Here is a 23793-nt window from a genome sequence, read left to right as displayed (position 1 = left end):
AGATTAAAATATTTTAACATGCTTTTTATTTAATTTCCCTATGAATTTCTCGCCTCTTTTCTACTGACAAGTTCGGTGTTTCAGTATAGTTACTGAGATTCCTAACCACTTAACTCAGACGGTTGATTAGTTAGGAACTAGGGAGGCGGTATTCTAGCCGGGGGTATGAGGGGCCTGCCACCTTTAGTCCCAACTTAACTATTTTCAGTCTGAAAACAGCTGCCTTCTACAAGAAAATAATCGCGTATCATCTTCACGAACCGTCTTAGTTAAGTGGTTGATCTTTAGAAAGATAAGGTCACCACAAACCTAGGGTCGGTTGCACCAAACCGTCTGACACCGTTAAGCGTTCGCTAAATTTATTTGAAAGGGAAATTTCATACTTCACTGCTGTTTGACGTTAATAAGTCTGTTAAGGAGAGTAAGTAATAAAAACTTTTGAGCTTCACAATTACATATTTAATTATCATTTCACATTGCAACATATCTATACCTATTACAAAAGTTAAGCAGTCTTGAGATTCAATTTTATTATTACGCCGCACAAAGCTCCGTTTTGCGAGAGGGATATCGCTATAGTACACATGCTTGGCCGTCCCGCTCACACACCGGCGCGTGGTGCTGATCCTCATTATCGTGTCATGTCATGGTCAGAAGGCCTACCGCGAACATTAAAGTTCGCAAATTGCGGGCTTTTTTCTCTTTAAATCCAATTAAGGCGTAATTAGAGTGACAGAGGTAGATGCCCGCAATTTGCGAACTTCGCTGTTCGCGGAAGGCCCTCTGGGGACATGCACACATACTCTACGTCTACATGGTCTACACTAGTTAAGTAAGGGCCACCACTAGCGTCTCCCGAGCGTCGGCGTCTACTCAACTCTATGACTGCTGCTCGACGCAGCGTTGGCGTAACTGCGCAGCGACGTCATTTTCCATAGCACTGATTGGACGCCGACGCTCGAAAGACGCTTGTGTGGGGTGGCACTAAGGGTGATATTCCACCTGTCCAATTTCTATTTTGTCTCACATTTTGCCTCAATGAGAGAGTGAGACGCAATGACATTGGATCAAGATATTGGACAGATGGAATGCCACCCTAAGACAAGACAAGATTAAAACAGAATGGCACGTAATCACATTAAAAACGAAGAAAATAAAAAATAAAAATTTCAGGGCACTAACCTTCTGGCCCCATACTAAGTTTAAACTAAAAACTAAAATATACTTTCTAAAAGTAAAATAATAGTTTTTGAAACATAATATAAATTGGACATTAATAAAGCTGTTCGAATCATTTTAATCATCAAGTAAAACATATTGTAAAAGTTATGGGCAGTAGTATGAGCCCACATAGGTTTTATATTGATAGAGTCTAACAATATAAGACCAAACAAACTTTCTACATCTGACATACTTTCTAAAATAATATTATTTTTAACAAAATATTTTCAGTTAAACACAAAGGAAATTGCACTTAATCATTCATTAAAATAAAGGTGGGATAATTTACGTAAGCATTTTGCTCTCAATTAGCAAAAAAATAGACTTAAATTTTCTTACAAATAATGGCAATCAACCATAAACATATCAGTTATGGTCAGATGGAACAAGCCTGCATGCTTTCTTCTTTAATAATTAATAACATTTACAATGACATTGAACTCCAAACTTTTAAAACTGGTCTACATATTTTACAGCCCGCTAAGGTGGTCTACACTCTCTGCATTTAGCCAATTGGACATTCCATAGCAGAAGTATTGAACAACCAATTTAGCTAAAGCTTTAAATGACTTAACAATTATGGAGCGTGACTGTACCTTAAAATAGGTACAGTCAGTATCAGATAAATAGTAACAGCAAAAGTGAAAAAATATTGTATTGCAACACACATTTGTTGCTATAGGAACAAGGATGTGTTGTGATATATGTGGCTTTGATTGTCACTATTGTGATATATTTGGTATTGTAGTCATTTTGCTTTAACTGTAACTTCTTATGGTACAGTAGATGTCAAAATTAAGTTTATACTTATGCAATGAGGCGAAAATGTAAACACATGTTTGGTGTTGACTGTATGTCTAATTAGACAAAAAAACACTCTTGTTCCTCGTTGACTTTACTTACAAAACGTGCATCAAATGATGGTCCCTTTTTAAATGGAGTAACTATCACAATACATATATGCTTATAGTTTTTTTTTTCGAATTTTTGCACGTTAATTTATTTAGAAATATATCAAGTAATAAAAATATGGTGAAAATGAAAACATATTTCTTCTATCTTATATCTTGAGCAATTTTTGTTGATGGCTCCTAACAATTTTGGTGAAATTTGCTATGTGGGGGTTTTCGGGGGCGAAAAATCGATCTAGCTAGGTCTTATCTCTGGGAAAACGCGCGTTTTTAAGTTTTTATATATTTTCCAAGCAAAGTACGATCTCCCAGATATTTATTTTTTATAAGCCAACCAACCAAAAGAAAATGGAAGCAACTGTCATAGGACCATCATTGGACGCGCGTAGGTACTACACATTTAATATGCTTAAATATTATTACAAGTCCAGGTAGGCGGTGGACAGGCTGGAATATAAAAGTTACAATTTTTCAGCCTATGCCATAAATATGTATTATCGAGACCTTTCTTAAGGAGTTCATACAAAGTCATATTTGGCTTGGCTCTAAGCAGTTTCATCACCTTATGTTTCTTAAGTCCAGGGGTGTCCAAATAAATGGTTCTGGTTGTGTAATGTTGACCACAATTGTTCTCATCAGCCGGGTTCACACAAAGTACTCCAGGGACATGTCTGACACAGAATACACCTTGCTGCAGAGCCTTCATGATAGGATGGTCTTCAGTGTTCGGGTCCAGAACGATTTCTATGTTGGGCAACATGTTTGTCGCCTTACAGTTTTCTGTGATTCTCTTCAATTCACAGTTTATCTGACCGCAGATCTGCTCTGCAGGAGAATAACTAGGTATCTGTATAGTGTCTACTGCGGTGCAAGTTGTGGATGGTTCATCTGTTTTTTTGTATTGTTCTCCAATCTCTTTAATTTCTTTGTTCATTTCACTGATTTCAGACATCATTAGTTTCAATTCATCTTCAAGCTGACTAATTCTGTGCGATCCGACTAACATCATGCAGGTCTCTCGATTTTGAACTGCAATTGCTGTTTCTTCAAAAGCCAGTATTTTCTTGCTGATATGTGCTTTTATTTGAGTTAACTCTGACTCCATTTCTTTAAATTTAATGTTAACATTATCAATTACTCTGATGTTTTTTATTAATACTCTTGATAAAAGTTTAATTAATTCGTCAGTGACGACATAGTTATCATTTTCAATAGCATTCTCGGCGAAGGTATTCTTTGGAAAACATGTCTCGTCAATTTCCATATCACCAATACCACTCTCATCCCCAAATATTTTATCTTGAATATTGTTATTTCCAGGCGTATTGTTATTTCTAACCTGCTCTTCGAGTCTTTCAATGTATGATTGCTGTTGGTCTAATTTTCCCTCCATGCAACTTAACTTCTCATTCATGTTTGCTTGTAAAACATGCATGTTGTTCATGTAATCCTTTTGTTTATGTAAGTCACGTTGTATTTTTTTTAACATATTCATCTCCATATTAACCGGCATTTTTGATACAAGGAACAAGCAGCAAAAGTAGAGGAAAGCTAATGCACTTAGAATTTCGTCGATTTGCAACGTCCTTGGAAAATTGTATTTGTCGTTCCAAAGTTCATAATCATTCCATCAGAGTAACACTTGTTTATAAATATGTTTAGCTTCCATAATTTGTGTACTCGTTATTTTCCACTTAATCTTATAGAAAACAAATGAAACATGTATTTTATTTTAACCGTTAATTCAGAAAATTAAGCATCAATCAAGTAAATAAATGACATGCCAAACCTTAGCGTAAATATTTTTTTTTAATCAATTTTACACTGGATGCGAGTTATTTAAGCTAATGAACAGCCATATATTGCATGACACGATAATGCCGTTTGACGATAACCATTATCGCACAATCTGATAAAATTATCAGTTAGAGCCGTAACAGACTACAACACCGCACTTTGCTTTATACCCATTATTTCAAAATGAGAAATCGACTTTTTCAATAATCGACTACGTTCATGTTCAAAAGGTCGATTTGATTAATCGTTTCATCTGTGCATCTCGAATCGTGAATTCGTGACACCACTCGAGCGGCGCAGGCGCAGTGTTGCCAGATGGTCACAAAAGTCACATTTTTCGTGACTTTTCGCCTTCTCGTGTGACATGTGCGTGACTTACGATCTTGAGGCAATTTTTGTGACTTTTGAAGTTAGTCGAATTTTGGACAAGTTTAGTTCTGCAATTCGTATTATTTAGGAACCCAAGTTGACACTTGCACTGACACCTTGACGTTACATCCACCATCATGTTTATTATAATAGTCGTGGCAAAATGAGACTTGTTACCTTGATATGACGGTGTCATTTAGTTTGATAGTAGTAGTTATTTTTTTTAGTGTAATTATTCATTTCTTTTAGTCTGTATCTATACTACTCATTGCACTGCATCAGTTATTTTGAGATTTTTGAGCGCTTAAAAAACATTACTGTGCTATTTTTATCCGGGGGTAAATTATTTACGCATATACTTTTTTATTTTCTTTTGATTAAGTTTAATGAATAACCGCAAGTTGAGTACGGTCTTGCAGTAGCGCGAGCGGTGAACAATGTAAACTGTGACTGGGTCCGGCTATTTCACGCTTCGCGCTTTTATTTATTTACCTGTGAAGTTAACAGTGTTTTATCCGAATTCGTTTACGATTCGATAGATAGGTAAGTAAACTTTGTTAGGGTTCCGTACCTCAAAAAAGGAAAAAACGGAACCCTTATAGGATCACTCGTGCGTCTGTCTGTCTGTCCGTCTGTCACAGCCTATTTTCTCGGAAACTACTGGAACAATTAAGTTGAAATTTGGTACACATATGTAAATTAGTGACCCAAATATGTTCATGTTTTTTTTTATAATTTTAAAATATATAGGTTCAAGTTATTTAAGAAAATAGCCAAAAAATGACCATCCCCCCCCCTTAATCTCCGAAACTACTGGGTCTAAAATTTTGAATAAAATACACAAAATAGTTTTTTACCTATTGACTACGACTCACGCTTGACTTCACATTTATAATGTTTTCCTGTCATCTATATGTAGGGAACTATTTTGTGTATTAGAAAAAAAATATTTTTATGGTGGCTGCCCTACATTAAAGTGGGGATGATTTTTTTTCGCTTCCAGCCTATAGTGTGGGGTGTCGTTAGATAGGTATTTTAAAACGAATACGGGTCTTCACGAACCATTTTTTGATCAACTTAATATTTTCGGAAATAATCGATCTGAAAGAAAAAAAGTTTTGTTTGCCCCTTTAGTTCCCCTAACTTTTGAACCATGGGTCCAAAAAATATGAAAAAAAACATAAAAACATAGCATAGTAAAGACATTCAAGGAAAAATATCTTTTTCTTTCCCTGTTCCCTTTATTTGGGGTCGGGCCTCCTCACTCTTCTGCGCCAAGCTACTCTGTTTTGGGTTGTCTCTTTTGACATCTGGAATAGTTTGAGGTCTTTGTCTACGTTTGACCATGGTCACCGGGAGGCGGCCTGGGCTCTTAATTTCAGATGTTGTTTGCCCGCTAAATGGGCACTTTAAATACTCGGTTTTACTTCGGCTAACTCTAAGACCGTATGTTTCCAATGAATGCGTCCACGTTCAAGGAAAAATATAGCGAACCTAATCGGTATAGCTGTTTTTGAGTTTTTGCAAATAGTCTATTTTGACAGACAGACAGGGTAACTACGGAACCCTACACTGAACATGGCCCGACATGCTCTTGGCCGGTTTTTTTTATATTTTATCGACAGGTCGCTTAGCTTGCTTACTCTAAACTAATTTTTTTATTTATGATGAACAATTACGTAAAAACGAAGTTTTCTTAAATCGTCTATTTTTTATCTCTTATTTAACTTTAAAAACAGCCTGAAGCTCCTAAAGTATTGATCGTTTTACTCTAAAAATAAACATAACCAAATTTGTAGGAAATTTTATGATAAAACTTTTGTCTGAAGTAATTATAATGCTATTGGTATAGATATTCGAGATATGAGCAAAAATATGAAAAAGGTACCTTCAACCCCCCTGCACCCTCAGCACACCCCCTACCCTCAAGGGCTTTCAGTATGTTTATCTGGACACCATAAGGTATACCTGTACCAATTTTCAAAACTACACGAATTATTTCCGCAAATTTTTCTAATTTGCTTCTTAGGTTATGGAAAATCTTTATTTTTTAACTTTCTCATTGATCCCCCAAAAGTAGCCCCCATGCTTAAAATTCATTTGTTTACGTTACATGACTTACATGTCCGTCTTTGGGTCACTAATTTACATATGTGTAATACCAAATTTCAACTGTTATAATAGGTATAATTAACAAATACAACAGAGAAGATAACGTAAATGTAACCTAAAATTAAAACTACCTACAAAACTAAACTAACATTAAAATAAACCTACTTAAAAATTAAACAACAATAGAAAAAATATGAAAGGCCTATGAAAGGTCCCCCAAGTCTGTGCCCTGCGGAAGGGTGCCCATGAGGCTGGCTACATTACCCCGCTGGATGGCTATGCCTACTCGTTGACCTAGGAATGAGCCAGCCCTAGGGTCACCCGAGGTCTCCAGTAATTTTTTTTTTATTTCCTGGAAGAGGACATGGGCGTCGCTGCTCCACGGCCCTAGGGTCTCTACCGCAAACGCCGCAAATATGTGGTTGTTAGAGAGACCAGCATATTTGCGGCGCTTTAGGCCTTCAGCCTCTGCCGCCGCTCCGCCAGCCTTTAGTGACGTGGCGGCTAGATGGGACGGCGCTAGGGTGTCCACACATGTGGCATCCCAGATAAGCGGCCGCCCCATTTTCCATGGAATGAGGGTAATGCCATCGGGCCTCTTGCCATCGTCGCGCGCCAGGCCGGGTGGTTCTAACGCGGCCGGCACGCCCACGCTGACAAGGGCCCGACGGATGACATCGTTGAGGCTGGCATGGCGGGACAGACGACCGGCACTCCTTCGGCAGGAGAGGCCGTGGGAGCCCAGACCGTCAACTTCTGTTCCGCAGGGACAGCGGTGAGGGACAACTATTTCGGCACCCAGGCGAAGGCCGACAGCCAGTCTAAAAGAATTGTTGTCTAATAAAGTTGCGCAGGTACTAGAGGGGAAAGCGTGGAGCCAGAAACCGGATTCGTGTTGTGAAGAGGCAAGAAGACGGGCTTTTTCTGTTCTAGAATGGGTTGAATTGAGGAGCCAGTTTTGTACCTGGCGGCAGAGCGGTTCGTCCCACAATCGTTGTGTGGATTTTTCGGTCGGCATGTCTTTGTCTGGGCAGGCCGAACGCCATGCATTTTCAACTTAATTGGTCCAGTAGTTTCCGTCAAAATAGGCTGTGACAGACGGACAGACAGACAGACAGACGCACGAGTGATCCTATAAGGTTCCGTTTTATCCTTTTGAGGAACGGAACCCTAAAAATCATATATAAGGTTAGTAGATTTTTTGTGAAATGTATTATTTTCTGAATTTCTTCTAACAAAATCGATTTACCTACAATAATATAAAAATGTGACTTGGGCAGCAAAAACGTGACTTTTAGGGAAACGAAACGTAACTTATGACTCCAGAGCCCTGGCAACACTGCGCAGGCGTCTCTCGGTCGTTGACACTGACAGTTGCACTTGTTTAACTTGTTTTATTTATAGGGTCAGGTGTATTTTTCAGCCGTGTTTTTTCAATATTTATGAATGAAATGGAATCAACAAATGAGTGTCACTGCTGTCTGTTGCGCCCTGCGGCGAGAGATATGATGACGCCGTACTCCTGTCTCGGAATAACGGAGACATACTCTATCATGCTCCAAGCGTGCTTTCTAATTGACGTAAGTTTCCATACAGTCTAAGTTCTAATCATAGATTTGATTATAGCAGTCTCATAAAAACTTCCGATTCCGACCTCTATATCACTCCTATAGGGAATGGATTCAGGGAAGGAAAGTAGTTATTGTGTTATTCTAATCTACAACCCAGATTGAGTTATGTGACCAGTTTGTTAATCATCGTACCGGAAGGCGCAGCGTGGGTAGACCCCCCACAAGGTGGACTGACGACCTGGTAAAGGTCGCGGGATGCGGGTGGCGCAAGACCGGTCATTGTGGCATTCTTTGGGGGAGGCCTATGTCCAGCAGTGGACGTCCTCTGGCTGATATGATGATGATGATTGTTAATTATTTCCTAATCTGTACCTACTGCAGTTTTTGTTTGAATTAGTAAATAGATGGTAAATAGTCTAAATAGCATACTTCTATTGTTACTCCAATTAATAGGTTCTATATTATTTTCTTTAAAATATTATTAGAGGATGCCTAAGGTTGGGCTTTAAGCTTTCTTATGATTTATTAATATGTTGCAGCTAATACCTGGCAGTGATGGGAAGAGTGGTATCTGTGAGGCATGTGTAGAGCGCTTGCGGGATGCATGCCACTTCAAAATGCTTGTGCAACGCAGTCAGGCCAAGCTGCAAGAGAGGTTGGAGAGAGAACAAAGTGTCAAAGGTATATACCGAGCTTTATTGGTATCAAGCTAGATAGACTTCAGGGATCAAGAATAATTTTTTTGGTTCTTGTGACTTGTAACAAGGCCTAGTTTACCCTCTGGGTTGGAAGGTCAGATGGCAGTCGCTTTCGTAAAAACTAGTGCCTATGCCAATTCTCGGGATTAGTTGTCAAGCGGACCCCAGGCTCACATGAGCCTTGGCAAAATGCCGGGATAATGTGAGGAAAATGAAAATGAACCTCAAAGTTAGTTGGAGAGGAGGCGTAACATTATCATAGTAAATATTCCCCTACGAGTACTCATATGCATACTTTATTGATAATATAGATCAGTGTTTCTTAAGCTGTGGTCCCAGTATATGTATGGGGGTCCGCCGCAGTGAACCTATTCTCACCAGTCTGAAATGTATTGCTGTTTTTTTTTTTTTTATTAAGGGGTCCTTGGACTTGTGCTTGATTTCCTAGGGGTCCGTGGATGGAAAAAGGTTAAGAACCGCTGATATAGATTACTGGTCAGGCTCAAATGACTAATATGTATAAATTAGATGTTAAGTATACAAGATTTATGATATGAACATGACTGACAGCAATTAGGGCCCTTACAGACGAGCGACAGTATACCAGTGACCACCCGCGACACCAATCAGCTACACTTAGTAGACTACACTTTTTACAATCTTTGAATCAGGGTTTACCAATCTTAGGGTCAATTTTTCAACTAACTAGTATTACTAGTACTAATATGTTTGTGTTTGGTTTAGGGCTCATGGAAATGGCGATTGAAGATGCTGCGCGTGATGTAGTATCATTACGTAAGTGTTGACTATTTTATTTATCTTTGATCAGTACCCAATAAGACAATCTATTTGTAAGAGCAGCTACTGAATCTTATAGTCGAGCAGTGCAGTGAAACACCGGTAGGAGGCCATGCAGAGGGCAGCCCGCTGGACCCTCAAACATGTTACGCGCTGGGACCTTATTGGTCACAATTCTCAGCCCCAAGGGAACAAGAGAGAAGAAGACTGAGTCTTATCTTAATAGTCTATGTGAAAATAATATTTGGTACCCTTTGTTAATTTGTCTATTTAGGTGTCCGTGCCTTTGCTTGAACCACATATGAGATTACACCCTTGTAACTCAGCCCTAATCTAGCGAATTCATCAACTAGTAGCGCCATCTATCGCACTACTCAAGTACTAATGTCGCCCGGTTGCCAGCGCTCGGCTGCTTGCTCTACAGTACGCTTTTGTAACTCAGCCGAGCAACACGTGTACAAAGCAAGTTTAGAAGATCGAGAAATTTCACATTCCGCTCGGTGCCCATGGCCCAGCGACGAGACGCAGTGACCTTCCTACAGGCACCGTCATAAAAAGTACGGGAACTTACGCCTCATGGCGTCGTCCCGTGAGACGAGATGGCGTCGTAGAAGATCGAGAAATTTCACATTCCGCTCGGTGCCCATGGCCCAGCGACGAGACGCAGTGACCTTCCTACAGGCACCGTCATAAAAAGTACGGGAACTTACGCCTCATGGCGTCGTCCCGTGAGACGACATGGCGTCGTCCAGTGAGACGACAGGCGTCGTCCCGTGAGACGACAGGTGTCGTCCCGTGAGACGACATGGCGTCGTCCCGTGAGACGACAGGCGTCGTCCCGTGAGACGACAGGCGTCGTCCCGTGAGACGACAGGCGTCGCCCCGTGAGGCGACATGGCGTCGTCCCGTGAGACGACAAGCGTCGTCCCGTGAGGCGACATGGCGTCGTCCCGTGAGACGACAACCGTCGTTCCGTGAGACGACATGGCGTCGTCCCGTGAGACGACAAGCGTCGTCCCCTGAGGCGACATGGCGTCGTCCCGTGAGACGACATGGCGTAGTCCCGTGACTCGTGAGAAGACATGGCGTCGTCTCATGAGACGGCATGGCGTCTTCCCGTGACAGTACATGGCATCGTCCTGACAGACGTACATGGCAGCGTCTTGTAAGATAAAGAGCATCGTCTCGTTAGAAGACCTTGTGACATTCCGCTCGGTGTCCGTGGCCCAGCGATGAGACTAAGTGAGCTCCTATAGCTATCGTCATAAAAAGACTACGGGTGTAAATGGCACATGGCTTCGTCCCGTAGGACCGCAAGCGTCATTGCGTGTAAAACGATAAGACGTCATCCTGTGAGACGACAACGTCGCGTTAAGTCGGTCGGGCTCGTATTTAAGATCTGCATAGTCATGAACTAATGTGCGAACCCAGTTATTAGACGTCATCATCATTGTAGCCGGCCGAATGGTGTTTTTCAGAATTTCTATTAGCGGGTTTGGCGCGAAATTGATAACGAAATGCAGTTACAGTAACTGTCTCAACCCGCCGGGAAAAAGGAAGATTTCCGTCTTAGTCGTGCACAAATGTTGGTCTTGGTCGATAACAAACAATTGCCGGGGGGATACCAAACACCCCAAAAATATACATTCTGATGATCCTAAACTGTATGACCAATTGGCAATTAAAAATACCAGTTAAGAAGCTGTGAAAAGGGAAAAGTACACAGTGGAAAACCTTGTGTTATACTTTGCCCAACTAGATCCTATACCAAAAAGAGAGAGGGGGAGGCAAGAAAATCGACAATAGTTTTAAAGAACGAAAGAAGATTAAAACTTTCTCTCTTCTGAATAGGATTACCAATACACGTATAATGCCAATTCATTTACGGCTCTGTCATAGGCCAACAAAAGATAGCCCTTTACTGCAGCTCTAAACCTGAAAAGAATAAAGGGTTTATGATATGAGTGGAAAATCATCGCACTTAATCCCTCTTTAGAATGATGAATGACTAGTCAGGTGGATAGTGACTCCAAATATTGACCATTAGCTACAACATAGCGGCCTGTCACAAAGAAAAATCTTTGCGCTATAGTCTAGAAATTATCTATACTTACTTTAAATCGTCTACTAAGTAGCTGTGAAACAGGGACCACTGAACTAAGAGTAACACGTAGAAAACAGCAACTCTACCTTCCATCACATTCCGTTCAAGAGATCGAACTGACAAAAGTATTTATAATGCTCCTTACATATCAGTCAGGTAGAAACTTGTGCAATCAGGTTCAAATGCTGTAAGTAATAAGCTCCACTTTGGAAGATTATCTAAGCAGCGGGTTGTCAATCGACCTGCCGTTAGTATAACAATCATGCATCATAAAACGTTGACCGCAAACATGAACTAGTGGTATAACTATCGGAAACAGACGGTATTTGTAGGAGGTCCTTTCAAAGAATGACTAAAAGGACCAACTAGTACAATGTTAATTTAGTACGGCAATCCCCGTTGTTACCCATGATTGATCAATAGGAGGTTAAACATCGATTTCTTTAGTGGTAAACGTTATACCTATGTATGATGAAGCGCCCCTCCAAGCTATGTAAATAAATAACGAATTAAATTAGAGGTGAAGCCGACTAAGGGAACTAAACCGTCGAACCAACAGCGACGGTCCACGGCTTTGCATCTAAACGATGATTGTAATTTTTTATTAAATGAAATCACTTCAGAATCCTTGAAACCATGTGGATTGCGGGGCAAGCCATTATATGTACATATATACAAACGTACAACGTATGTAAACGTACAGCATACGTATGCGTAATATTTAGAAAATATTCAGTCAAAATAGGCAGTCACTGATAGCAGATACCTGATTCTGAAAGAACACGGGTCAGAAATACCCTTCTTTCGTTTTCCGATGAGAGGTTTCCTTTGTAGATAAAGAAGTACTCACATGATTTTGTAAAAGAATTACAAGTTACGGTGGTTTAGGCAAAATGCAACCTTTAATGAAGATATGTAATATTTTCACAGGAATACCCGAAATAGGACATCCTTCTCCTCCCAAATAAACGGAATCAGAGGCATGTGATACTACTGTTAGCACGCTCATCATCATCAAACAATCACGCAAGATCTAAGTGAAATATGATCCTTGTAGTGACTCACAACTACAAATTTGGTCGCCGGTCAAATAAAGACTGCAATATACTCTGAAAATCAACACTTACTTACTCTGCTGTTATTGCCAGATCTGAGTACTACAAGCTTAGCTGAAACGTAGTAGTCCAGGTTTTACAGCATACTATTGAAACAGGTCTCGTAGGGCATGTAATTTTATACAACATCGTTAATTCAATCAAGTAGAGTTGTTGGATAGGTGTACTGGGTGTAGTACCCTTCATTTATACCTACCGTTATAGGGCAGATGCGCTGCTAATCGAATTAGAGCATTAGTTGTGAAGACAACTACAATTCATATATTTATATATTCATTATTATATGCTTACATCATTAATAAATACAGTAGGTATCTATGAGATGTCAGTAGACATATATCAGCATTACATCTAGGTAATGACAAATATAATATGTCGCATAAAAGCTTAGATCAGTGGTGGGCAAAGTACGGCCCGCGGGCCATCTCCGGCCCGCCGCCGGTCCTATGAAATAATTCGTATATGGCATTGGCCCACGATTATCAATTTATCACAAATCAAAATAAATTTTGGCTACAATTCTGGCCCTCCACTTAAATTTTCTAAACTTTCTGGCCCCCTATGAAGAAAGTTTGCCCACCACTGGCTTAGATCATCAAATAATTGTTTATTTGTGGACATCATGATGCCTAATTAGCCCTAGGGTTCCCTCAAGATAATGAAAACAGTCTAAATTCAACTGATACACAACTTAATTGCACAATAAGTCAATAAACAACATACAACGTCCTTGTATTGCAAAAATTTCTAATCAAAAGTACAATTTAATAATAATAATTCGGCCTATATAGGTACGTCCCACTGCTGGGCACAGGCCTCCTCTCACTCGCGAGAGGGCTTAGGCTATGACACATGAGGCTTGACCCGTGGTTTGTACCACTGCAATGATATATGCCAAGAACTTACTCGTTCTGACCATATACAAATAATAATAATGTTTTGATTTGTCTGGGTGGTACGAAAGTTTCGCAATTGGTTTTAATAGGTTATACTACAATTTAAAGTGCATATATCCACCTCAGGGCCGTCTTAAAATATGCTGGGGCCCTGGGGCACATAAGAATTTGCGGCCCTTTATGAAAGTAAAGAAAGCGAATTAAACTAACATTTTTCTAATATGATCATCTATTCACTATGGGTAATCAAATATACTGCTTTTGTCTGTCATTCGGGGCCCCCGGACGGTGGGGCCCTAGGCACGGGCCCCGTGTGCCCTTATGGTAAAGATGGTACTGGTCCACCTCCTCTACTCTTATTTAAAGAGTATTCCATCGTCAGTCAAGAGGTATTTACACTCTTATTAGAAGACCGTATGTAGGTATAGGAAAGGATTAAAAACTTACAAAGTGTGCTAAGTCTAACAATAAAGCATCGTACAATCCATTACCACCGCGCGAACCAAAAAATCTTCAGTTTGGGAATCAGCTCGCCACCAGAAAAAGTGAACATTAAACGACCTAAAACTACAAACCTAAAAATTATAGGTGAAGGCATTGGAATGATTCGCAGACTAAAAAATCTTCTAAAATATTCTACTTTGTAGTCGTCATCTTCAGTCAACACACAAATCACACAATATCATGGAGAGATGTCATCCACAACAACTGGAGTTGTCAGCATCGCTTTAAATTCACAATCATTCCATACGATTGTCACCTGCGTGTCAGTGATTCTTTTCATTTGTTACATTCGCATTCGCATGCATGACTGACAAGACAAGCATATAAATAATATAAGCCTGGTTGACCCGGCACCAGCCTAAATGGCATGTTGTCAGTTATCTGTGGGGAGTAGTCAATTTAGCAGTATAGTTACCATAGATGTAAGTAAAATGAGGTAGATATGGTTCATATGGTACGGTCGTGAGCCATTAAATATAGGTTACGGAACCTATTGAGTTAGTCGTATGGGTGACGCTAACGTGTCAAGTTGTCACAATCGTTGGATCAAAATTTTAATTTTGTCAACTATGAACGTCACACGTCTACATTAATAAAAGGTCATTGATAGTTACACTTAAAATAGGTAGGAACCTACCGTTCCATGTAAGAAATAAATAGCTACTCATGGTTTACTATGGTTGTTAGTATTTGTGGTATTTATTTATGGTTGTTCTTAAAGCACCTCACCTAAAACCAATCAGTAAGGAAGGATGTATTATCGCCTCAGTTGAAACTACTGCTAGGTAGTTGAGAGTTGTTACTAGTTAGTAACGCATACATTAAATCATGAAGTGTTGTATTATTCTTCACTTTCGTACGCTACTTTCAGGCAGAGGAGTACTCGATTCGAAATAAATTTCAATTGCTTCCACAAATAAACACATTACGTTTATAATTTTCAACACATTTTCGGAATATGTTGTCCTTATGTAATGAGCTATGAACAAATAAAGCTGGTATACCTAGTCAGTAACTATGAAGTGGATTCCAGACGTGGTGATCAAATCGACCGATTTGATCAGGAAACGAAAATACTGGCGTCACAAATTGATATTCTTGCGTCCGCACTCCATTTTATCGTTAATATCGGTCATAATCGGCGGTTGAATTCGGCGAGGAAAATTGGCGTATTGCGTCCGCACGGCCTGATTCGATCGGACAATTTAATCAGATTAGCGAAAATTGACTCGTCTGGATACGCCTTTAGTATCTAAATAATATCAATATCGTACTCTAGTGGGTACCTATACCAATATTTGGTTATTCTTCCACATTAAAATACATATTTCATTACATCTGACCTATGATGCAACTTACCAATTTTCATTAAATTGTTGGAAAATACGATAAATCAGAGAGAACCTAAGCTCTTCCAATTAGTTACAAAACAGTTTTTGGATGGGGCCAGCAGTGCTATATTTGTGTTAAGCAGTATATAGATAAGTAGTATTTTGTTTTATTTTTGTAGAATACATAGTATCATTATTTCATACATCAAAACCTTTTATCACCTATATAGTGGGCTGTTGTAAGGAAAACATCAGAGGTAGTCTGGACGGAGTTAATGTAAAACTCACTTGATGAGGTTCACGTTACATGCATCAGAACTACTACTTCAGATAGTGGTTACACTTAAAATTGTACAACCTACAAGTACTTACCTACTTATGTCTTTAATGATCATTTTAGGGAAAGTTTATCAATTAATAGACACACAGTTTTGTTTTATATAAAAAGTTAAGTAGTTAACAGTCACAATGCATAACTTATGTTGCCAATCAGTGCTAACGATTATCTCATCTATCGATAATTACAAATAAGGAAAATATAGTTCAGGTTTGACGCAAACAATTCTTTAGTAGATCAGTATGGAATAAATTTCAAGGCCATATTCTTATTAATGTGATTTTCGCATAAATATAAATATTATTAGTCACAGTACGCCCGGGCCAGCGCCGGCAGAGGTTTAAACACGTCTCATATGTGGTTCAAGCAAAGGCACGGACACCTAAATAGAACCGTTTTTCCCCCGAAGGGTAAAAAACGGATATTTAGGTTCCTGCCGAAGCTTGAACCACCGCTAAGGGCCTTGCCGGCTTATATGGTACTGGAGAGCAAGCAGCCGAGCGCTGGCAACCGGGCGACATTAGTACTTGAGTAGTGCGATAGATGGCGCTACTAGTTGATGAATTCGCTAGATTAGGGCTGAGTTACAAGGGTGTAATCTCATATGTGGTTCAAGCTTCGGCAGGAACCTAAATATCCGTTTTTTACCCTTCGGGGGAAAAACGGTTCTATTTACATAAATAAGCATTCAATAATCTTCAAAAACCATATTTTTGAAGTCAATATATCACTTTTATATATTTTGTAATAATCAGCATTAAAGAGACCAGCCATGTTTAAAGTACTATGTTAAAGAAATCTTTGATTTAATTAAGGTTAGAGGTGTAACTTTTATTTTCACTATATCAGTTTTCTTTATTCTTCAAAAACTTTGTTGCATTGGTATTGTGAAAAAAATATTGTTAACTCAGTCGCACAGTTTGTTTAACCCTCGCAAAACTCAAGATTCCCGATTTCGAAGCACTCTCTACGCTTGTGGTTTAATTTTGGAATTGATTGCTTGCTCATTCTGGAATAGTAGCACAAGAAGTTGAACAACAACTTTGCCCCCATGTAAAACAAATAACTATTATTCAGAGTTACAGTGTTTAAATTTTAATACTATGTGTTTTGTTATTAGACGAAGAATCTGTGGGCCTAACGCATGGAGATGGAATTTGTCACGAGCCTTCCCTTAGTAAGTTTATACATGTATTGTTATGTTCACTTTAATACAGTAAAATTAAACATTTAGCGTTTGCGTCAAATCCGGTAGGAACAATCGTGCCAAGCGGCATCGCCTGAGTCAAAAGTGCATACTCACTGCGCTCACTTAGCTTACGAGCACAATTTCAGAAAAATCTAAATTTTGAAAGCCTTTATCTCGGAAACTATTCAATCTACAGAGACACTTCTAGCCTCGTATTGTAGCAAATTTAGTCTTATTTAAAAACGTCTAAGGAAGGTACTATGAAAAACTAGTCCTTTAGGGTTAGAATCGCCCAAAATTAAACAAAAACCGAAATTTTCGCAGGTTTTTCGATTTTTGACAAAGTTGCGTTCGGCGCTCGAGGTACGAGGTCACAAACTTGGATTATTAATTGGGCCAACATCATAAATAAGTCTGCAAAAAATCAGAACTACCGGATTCGACGCAGAAGAGCCACGTTACAAAATTCTACAATTTCACTGGATTACTTTTATTTCATTTCGTTTTAGTCTGGTTTCACTTAAGAGGGGGCTAACGCAAGATTGCAGTTTTTATTTTAAATAATTTAACAAAAAAATGTCCTTTGCTGCCTGAAATACAGGCAATCCTAGTTCAGGCATTTGTTAACTACTTTTCCCTAATAACAATTCTTACCCCCTTATTCATAAACGTTTACTAAAGTTGACGAGCCGATAATAATCGTTTGTCCCCTTCCGACGTATTGGCATGATGGAAAGGGACAAACGATTATTATCGGCTTGTCAACTTTAGTAAACGTTTATGAATAAGGGGGTTAATCTTTAAGAACCACTGTACAATACTTTTTTCAATAAATTATTTGTATTTGTAGTATAATTTCAGTTTAAAATAGCTAGTGATATAGCCGAGGGATTTGAGTGAAAAATTTTCATACAGAAGTATTCTTTCAGAGATATTGATGAAAAACGTCAACACCCGCGTGAATCCAAAATCTTCCGTCGCAAGTTTCGCGCGGCGCGCCTAATCTTTTGTTTCTTCGTAATTTCTTGGGTGGGATGCCCCCTCTTAAAGGCTATTTTGTTTGAATTCGTTGCTCTATAGCGATAAAACAGCCTGTATTATAATGTATATTTATTTACACGGTTACCACTTTTTCCTAAAACTTAGCAATCTCTTAAAAATCAGTGTTAAAGTTTGTACCTATGTTTCTAACAAACAGAAATATTAAAATGACGGAAAGGGACAAACTATTATCAAAGGTTTGTTAGATTCAACAAGTATACTAGCGACCTTAACAATACACCCAAACCTTTCTCAAGAATCACTCTATTGATAGGTGAAAACCGCATGAAAATCCGTTCCAAAGTTTACTAGTTTATCGCGAACATACAGACAGACAGACGCGAGGGACTTAGTTTTAAAAGGTGTAGTGATTTTATGACTTACTAAGGGTCGGTTGCACCAAACTGTTCGTATCGTTAAAGAGTTCGCAAAATTTTTATGTATGGAAAGTTTCATAGTAAAGGGCCGGGGCGCGCCGTCAAATGTGGTTGGTGCAACTGGCCCTTAATGTATGATGTTTAACCAAGTGTGTAATGTTAACTACTTTTGGTAAGGTTAGATGTAATAGGTAGGTATATGTAATAATAGGTACGTAATCTTTTTCAGTCGAGGAACCAGGGTTCCAGCCGACTGAAGAGGAGCTGTGTGCTGAACCTTGTTTACGTAAGTACATGCTCTTACTACGTCTCATATACATAGTCGCCGTTAACCACTACCAGAGAGTATAGAGGGTATAGAGGCGGATTGTCAAAGTAACTTTTGTAGCTGACAATTTAAATTGCTCTCAGTTCACTAGATGACCCTAGTAGTTCTTTTTTGTGGAGTTACGTCCTTTTCGATTTGCGTTTGGCGTTTAGAATTCACATGCGTTCACCACGTTAGCGTAGCTTTTTACCCAGCCAATTATTGACAATTAGTCTTGTCAGATGGCGCTAAGTTTAAGATGTGACCAATTTCATAGATTATAAAATATAATTTGTTAAATTTGACGTTAGGTACCAAGACATTAAGTGTCATTGTCACATTTTGCGAAAATCTCATCGAAATGTGCGTACCTATATAAATTGCAAAAATAACCAAATTATACAGTCTGAAGTTGTAAGAACGCACTGCTACTGGCGGCCCCGAAAGCACGGTTTGCTGTGCTAACTTTACCTAACACCAATTCTAGCAATTAGGTGACTACCGAATACTTGAAGCTCTGTAATCAGTCCTATGCATACATATGCTATTGTGCTTGTAAAGCATAGAAAAATACAGGAAACATTCGATACGAGTATTAACAGTGACCCCTACCGTCAGTATGTCCGTCTGTCTGTCTAATGTCTTTCTATAGTTCGTTTTTACCAAGCTTTTATTAGGTCGACCTGTATGTAACTATGTAATGGAATCTAAGGTAACTAATTTAACCATCTTCCAAGGATCGTAGCGTCATGAAAATTGGCAGCTGTATGTAGTTCTGATGACAATACAATAATATGGTACCGTCGAACTGATCTGATGATGGAGACAGGAGGTGGCCATAGGAACTCTGTGATGAAACAACGATGAGTATTAGTTGTTTGTCGTAAGAAAAGTACAGTCAGCGATAAAAGCTTGTACCAAAAATGCAATTTTTGCCAAAAAAACTTATTTTAGCATTAGCAAGAAGGTAAGCGATCTTGAAAAAAATGTGCTATATGTGTTTGTGTGTTTCAATGTCTGCATTAGTATGCTATTACGCTTGAAGAACATAGAAAAAAAATACAGGAAACATTTGATATTAACAGTGCCCCCACCGTCCGTCTGTCCGTCTATCTGTCACCTATCTATCCATACTAATTATAAAGGCGAAAGTGTGTCTGTCTGTCCGTCTGTTACCTCTTTACGCTTAAGCCGCTGAACCGATATAGTTGAAATTTGGTATAGGGATAGTTGAGGGAAGGACGTAGGATAATTTAATGTCGAAAATCATCCCTGAAGAGAGTGCAAAGGGGGGTGGAATTGAAAGAGTTAATGAATTGCCTAATAGTTGAAGTAAGCAATGCGCGAATTGAATGATTGCTATTAGCATTATCCAAGCCAAGCGCTATACTTACTTTAGCCGCTGTCACTAATTCCACGCAGACGAAGTCGCGGGGCAAAAGCTAGTTATATATATATATTTGATGTGTGTATGCATTGAGATAGGTACTAATGTACTTTACTTGCAGGAAGCTTGGTAGCTTGCTTTGTAGAAAAATACAGAAAGCATTCCATATTAAATATCAGCGACTCCTACCGGCCGTCTGTCTGTCTATATATCTATATGTATGTTTGTCTGTATGTATGCATTGCGATGCTAATGTACTTACAGATGTAGAAAAATACAGGAAGAATTCGATAATAACAGCGACCCATCCCGTCCGTCTGTCTATCTATATGAATGTTTGTATGTATGCATCGAGATACTAATGTAGGTACTTGCGGATGGAGAAAAACACAGGAATCATTCGATATTAAGTAATAGTGACCCATCCCGTCCGTCTGACAGGCCCTATACTTACATTACCTAGTCGTAGATGAATTTAATGACTGGAATTGTTTTGTGAAGGTCCTAACATTTTAAAGACATGCATGGTAGTTTGGTTGCATTTTTTATACAACGTTGGTGGCAAACAAGCATACGGCCCGCCTGATAGTAAGCAGTCTCTTTAGCAACAAGTATTTTGTCTCGAAAACCACCTATTTGATGAAGTGGGTCTGATGATGAAGACATAATATATGATACCCAATATATGAATCTTGCCTTATACATATCATATATACCTTTAAACGAGCAATTCTTGTATATATATTTATTTATTAAAGTGTAATTTTTATTCTAGAGTCAGTCCATGAAAAGTCTGCAGCGGATTTGATAGCTCACGCAGTGCACGTGTTATTTTAAACGTCAAACTTCTATGAAATTATGACGTATAAATGACACTTGCACTGCGTGGGCTATCAAATCCGCTGCAGACTATTCTTGGTCCGACTCTATCGCCCCAAATTTTTTGGGCTGTTTTTAGCATGTCGCGTTGCAGAAGAAGTTGTTTAACATCATTTAATTTTGGCTACAAATAAATAATGACCACCAAAGAATACAAAGTACCCTAAATAAAAAAATCATGCTCACCAAAATAAATTACTGAACACCAAAAAAATAAGGCCTAAAAATACAAAAGTACCACCGTTTTAATTGCGACTGCACTTCAAATTGTATTCAAATACCAAATATATTGAATGATCACCAAAAATCATTAATGATCACCAAATCTTGAAGACTTTGGTCATGCGATATTTTCACCTAAATAAACCACTATGATTACTAAAAAATGTATACATATTACCAAATAAAGTAAACTGATGCCAAAATTACTGGCCCCTCCCGCTCAACCCCCCGTACCCCGCACCGCATACCCACCTAACCTACTTTTCTAGTAGCATTTCGTTATGCTACTAGAAAAGTAGGTTAAACTGCTATCAGTTTGAACTGCTATCAGTTAAGTGGGTTAGGTTAGGTTAGCACTGCGACACTTACAGAAACGAAATGCTACCATAAAAGTGGGTTAGGTTAGAACTGCGATCCTCACGGAACCGAAATGCTACTAGAAAAGTGGGTTAGGTTAGGTTTCAACTGCAACCCATACAGAAACGAAATGCTACTAGAAAAGTGGGTTAGGTTATGTTAGCACTGCGACACTTACAGAAACGAAATGGTACTAGAAAAGTAGGTTAGGTTAGGTTTGAACTGCGACCTTTACAGAAACGAAATGCTACTATAAAAGTGGGTTAGGTTAGAACTGCGATCCTCATGGAACCGAAATGCTACTAGAAAAGTGGGTTACGTTAGGTTTGAACTGCGACCCTTACAGAACCAAACTGCTATCAGAAAAGTGGGTTAGGTTAGGTTTGAACTGCGACCTTTACAGAAACGAAATGCTACTAGAGAAGTGGGTTAGGTTAGGTTTGAACTGCGACCCTTATAGAAAAGAAATGCTACTAGAAAAGTGGGTTAGGTTAGGTTTGAACTGCGACCCTTACAGAAAAGAAATGCTACTAGAAACGTGGGTTAGGTTAGGTTTGAACTGCGACTCTTACAGAAAAGAAATGCTACTAGAAAAGTGGGTTAGGTTAGGTTTGAACTGCGACCCATACAAAAAAGAAATGCTACTTGAAAAGTGGGTTAGGTTAGGTTTGAACTGCGACCCTTACAGAAACGAAATGCTACTAGAAAAGTGGGTTAGGTTAGGTTAGAACTGCGACTGTTACAGAAATAAAATGCTACTAGAAAAAGGTGACGAAGTGGATTAAATAATTTAATAGGATAACGATACTTATATTAAATATTTGCACATTTTTAATTAAAATGGGGTTACAATTTTGGTGGTCATTTACTATTTTTGGGTTTACAATTATTATTTTGGAGTCATTTGCTTTAATAGGATAGCAAGATTTAAAAATTTGGTTATAATTTTACATTAAAATGGAGTTATAATTTTGGTGGTCATTTACTATTTTTGGGTTTACAATGATTATTTTGGTGTCATTTTCTTTAATAGGATAGCAAAATGTAAAAATTTGGTTATCATTTCACATTAAAATAGGGTTTGAAATTTGGTAATCATTTACTATTTTTGCGTTAATAATGATTAGTTTGGTGTCATTTCCTTTAATAGGATAGTAAAATGTAATACAATTGGTAATAATTTCACATTAAAATGGTGTCATAATGTTGGTGATCATTTATTATTTTAGGGTGGTAAAATAGTTTATTTTTGGTATTAAATTTTACTAAATCTGGTGATCAGTTAAATAGCAGCCTTTAATTTTACATTCAAGAACATAACGGATCCAATACTTAACTCATTAATTAAGGCTGATACTTGTAATTTCATACAAAATGGAGATCGTCGATTTTGGGCCCGGAGTAAACCATCACGAATATGGTACAGACTATTACAGTAAGTATATACGCATTTTATTACTGAAATAAATATAATATTGGGTAAAAATAAAACGGGATTTAGAAATATATAATTAAAAGATATTATAGTATTCATTTTCGTAAATCAATGTATTATAATTTATATATTAACAAAAGCCTTGCTGTCGTCAACATCTTTATTAGCATTGACATAAAGCTCAACTTCACACAAACCGTGAGGTTTTTTCACTAAGGAGTTATAAAATCTCATTGCATTAAACCAAAGACATATGTAACTTATTAAACTATGTATAAGGTGGGTAGCCATAAGTCATAATAGACATAAGTGCGTTTCGAAACTATTCAAAATATCAGTAGTATTCGTTATTAATTGAATATATACCTACTTTAAAATTCTAAATCGACTCTAAAAATGCCTAAAATAAGTAGTTAAGAAATATAGTAATTCGAATTTTTATTTAGTTACCGTAAAACGGTGTGAAAAGACACGATTTTCAACTTCAAGGACGATTTTCGCCAATAATCCAAATGAAAAATTGATATCATTTTTTGAGTCTTGGTTAATTCTTCAATTTTGCATTTGTGAAATAAATTTTTACCTTCCCAATTCAGAGAAAATAAAAGAAAACTACCTGTTTTCTCCATAACCTTAAAACGGGGTCGATAGACACAAGAAAGGGGTGAATAGAAATATTAAGTTTTAGTTGTCATAAGCATCGAATTTGGTAATTATTACGTTGATACTCTATTGACAAATGGTATATATATCTGTTAAATAGCTACTTCACACAAAATTATTTTTTCGTGTCTTTTAACCCCCAAGGCGTGTCTTTACACCCCTTTGTTGTATC

General features: G+C 38.3%; 1 protein-coding gene across 1 annotated transcript in view; it reads left to right on the top strand.

Moving 5' to 3' along the window:
- The first annotated feature begins 7795 nt into the window (after positions 1–7795).
- Positions 7796–23793, top strand: part of LOC134803070 (zinc finger protein 135-like) — a 42019-nt gene continuing 26021 nt past the window's right edge. The window contains exons 1-5 of the mRNA XM_063775777.1: positions 7796–7990; positions 8521–8662; positions 9424–9474; positions 16885–16941; positions 18601–18657. Coding sequence (XP_063631847.1) covers positions 7853–7990; positions 8521–8662; positions 9424–9474; positions 16885–16941; positions 18601–18657 — 445 coding nt within the window. The 5' untranslated portion in view covers positions 7796–7852. The remainder of the gene's footprint in view (positions 7991–8520; positions 8663–9423; positions 9475–16884; positions 16942–18600; positions 18658–23793) is intronic.

The sequence above is a fragment of the Cydia splendana genome, chromosome 26 (genome assembly GCF_910591565.1).
Source record: "Cydia splendana chromosome 26, ilCydSple1.2, whole genome shotgun sequence".
In the NCBI taxonomy this organism is placed as follows: Eukaryota; Metazoa; Arthropoda; class Insecta; order Lepidoptera; family Tortricidae; genus Cydia; species Cydia splendana.
The sequence above is the reverse complement of the archived record's forward strand: the minus strand, read 5'-3'. Positions and strand labels throughout refer to the sequence as shown.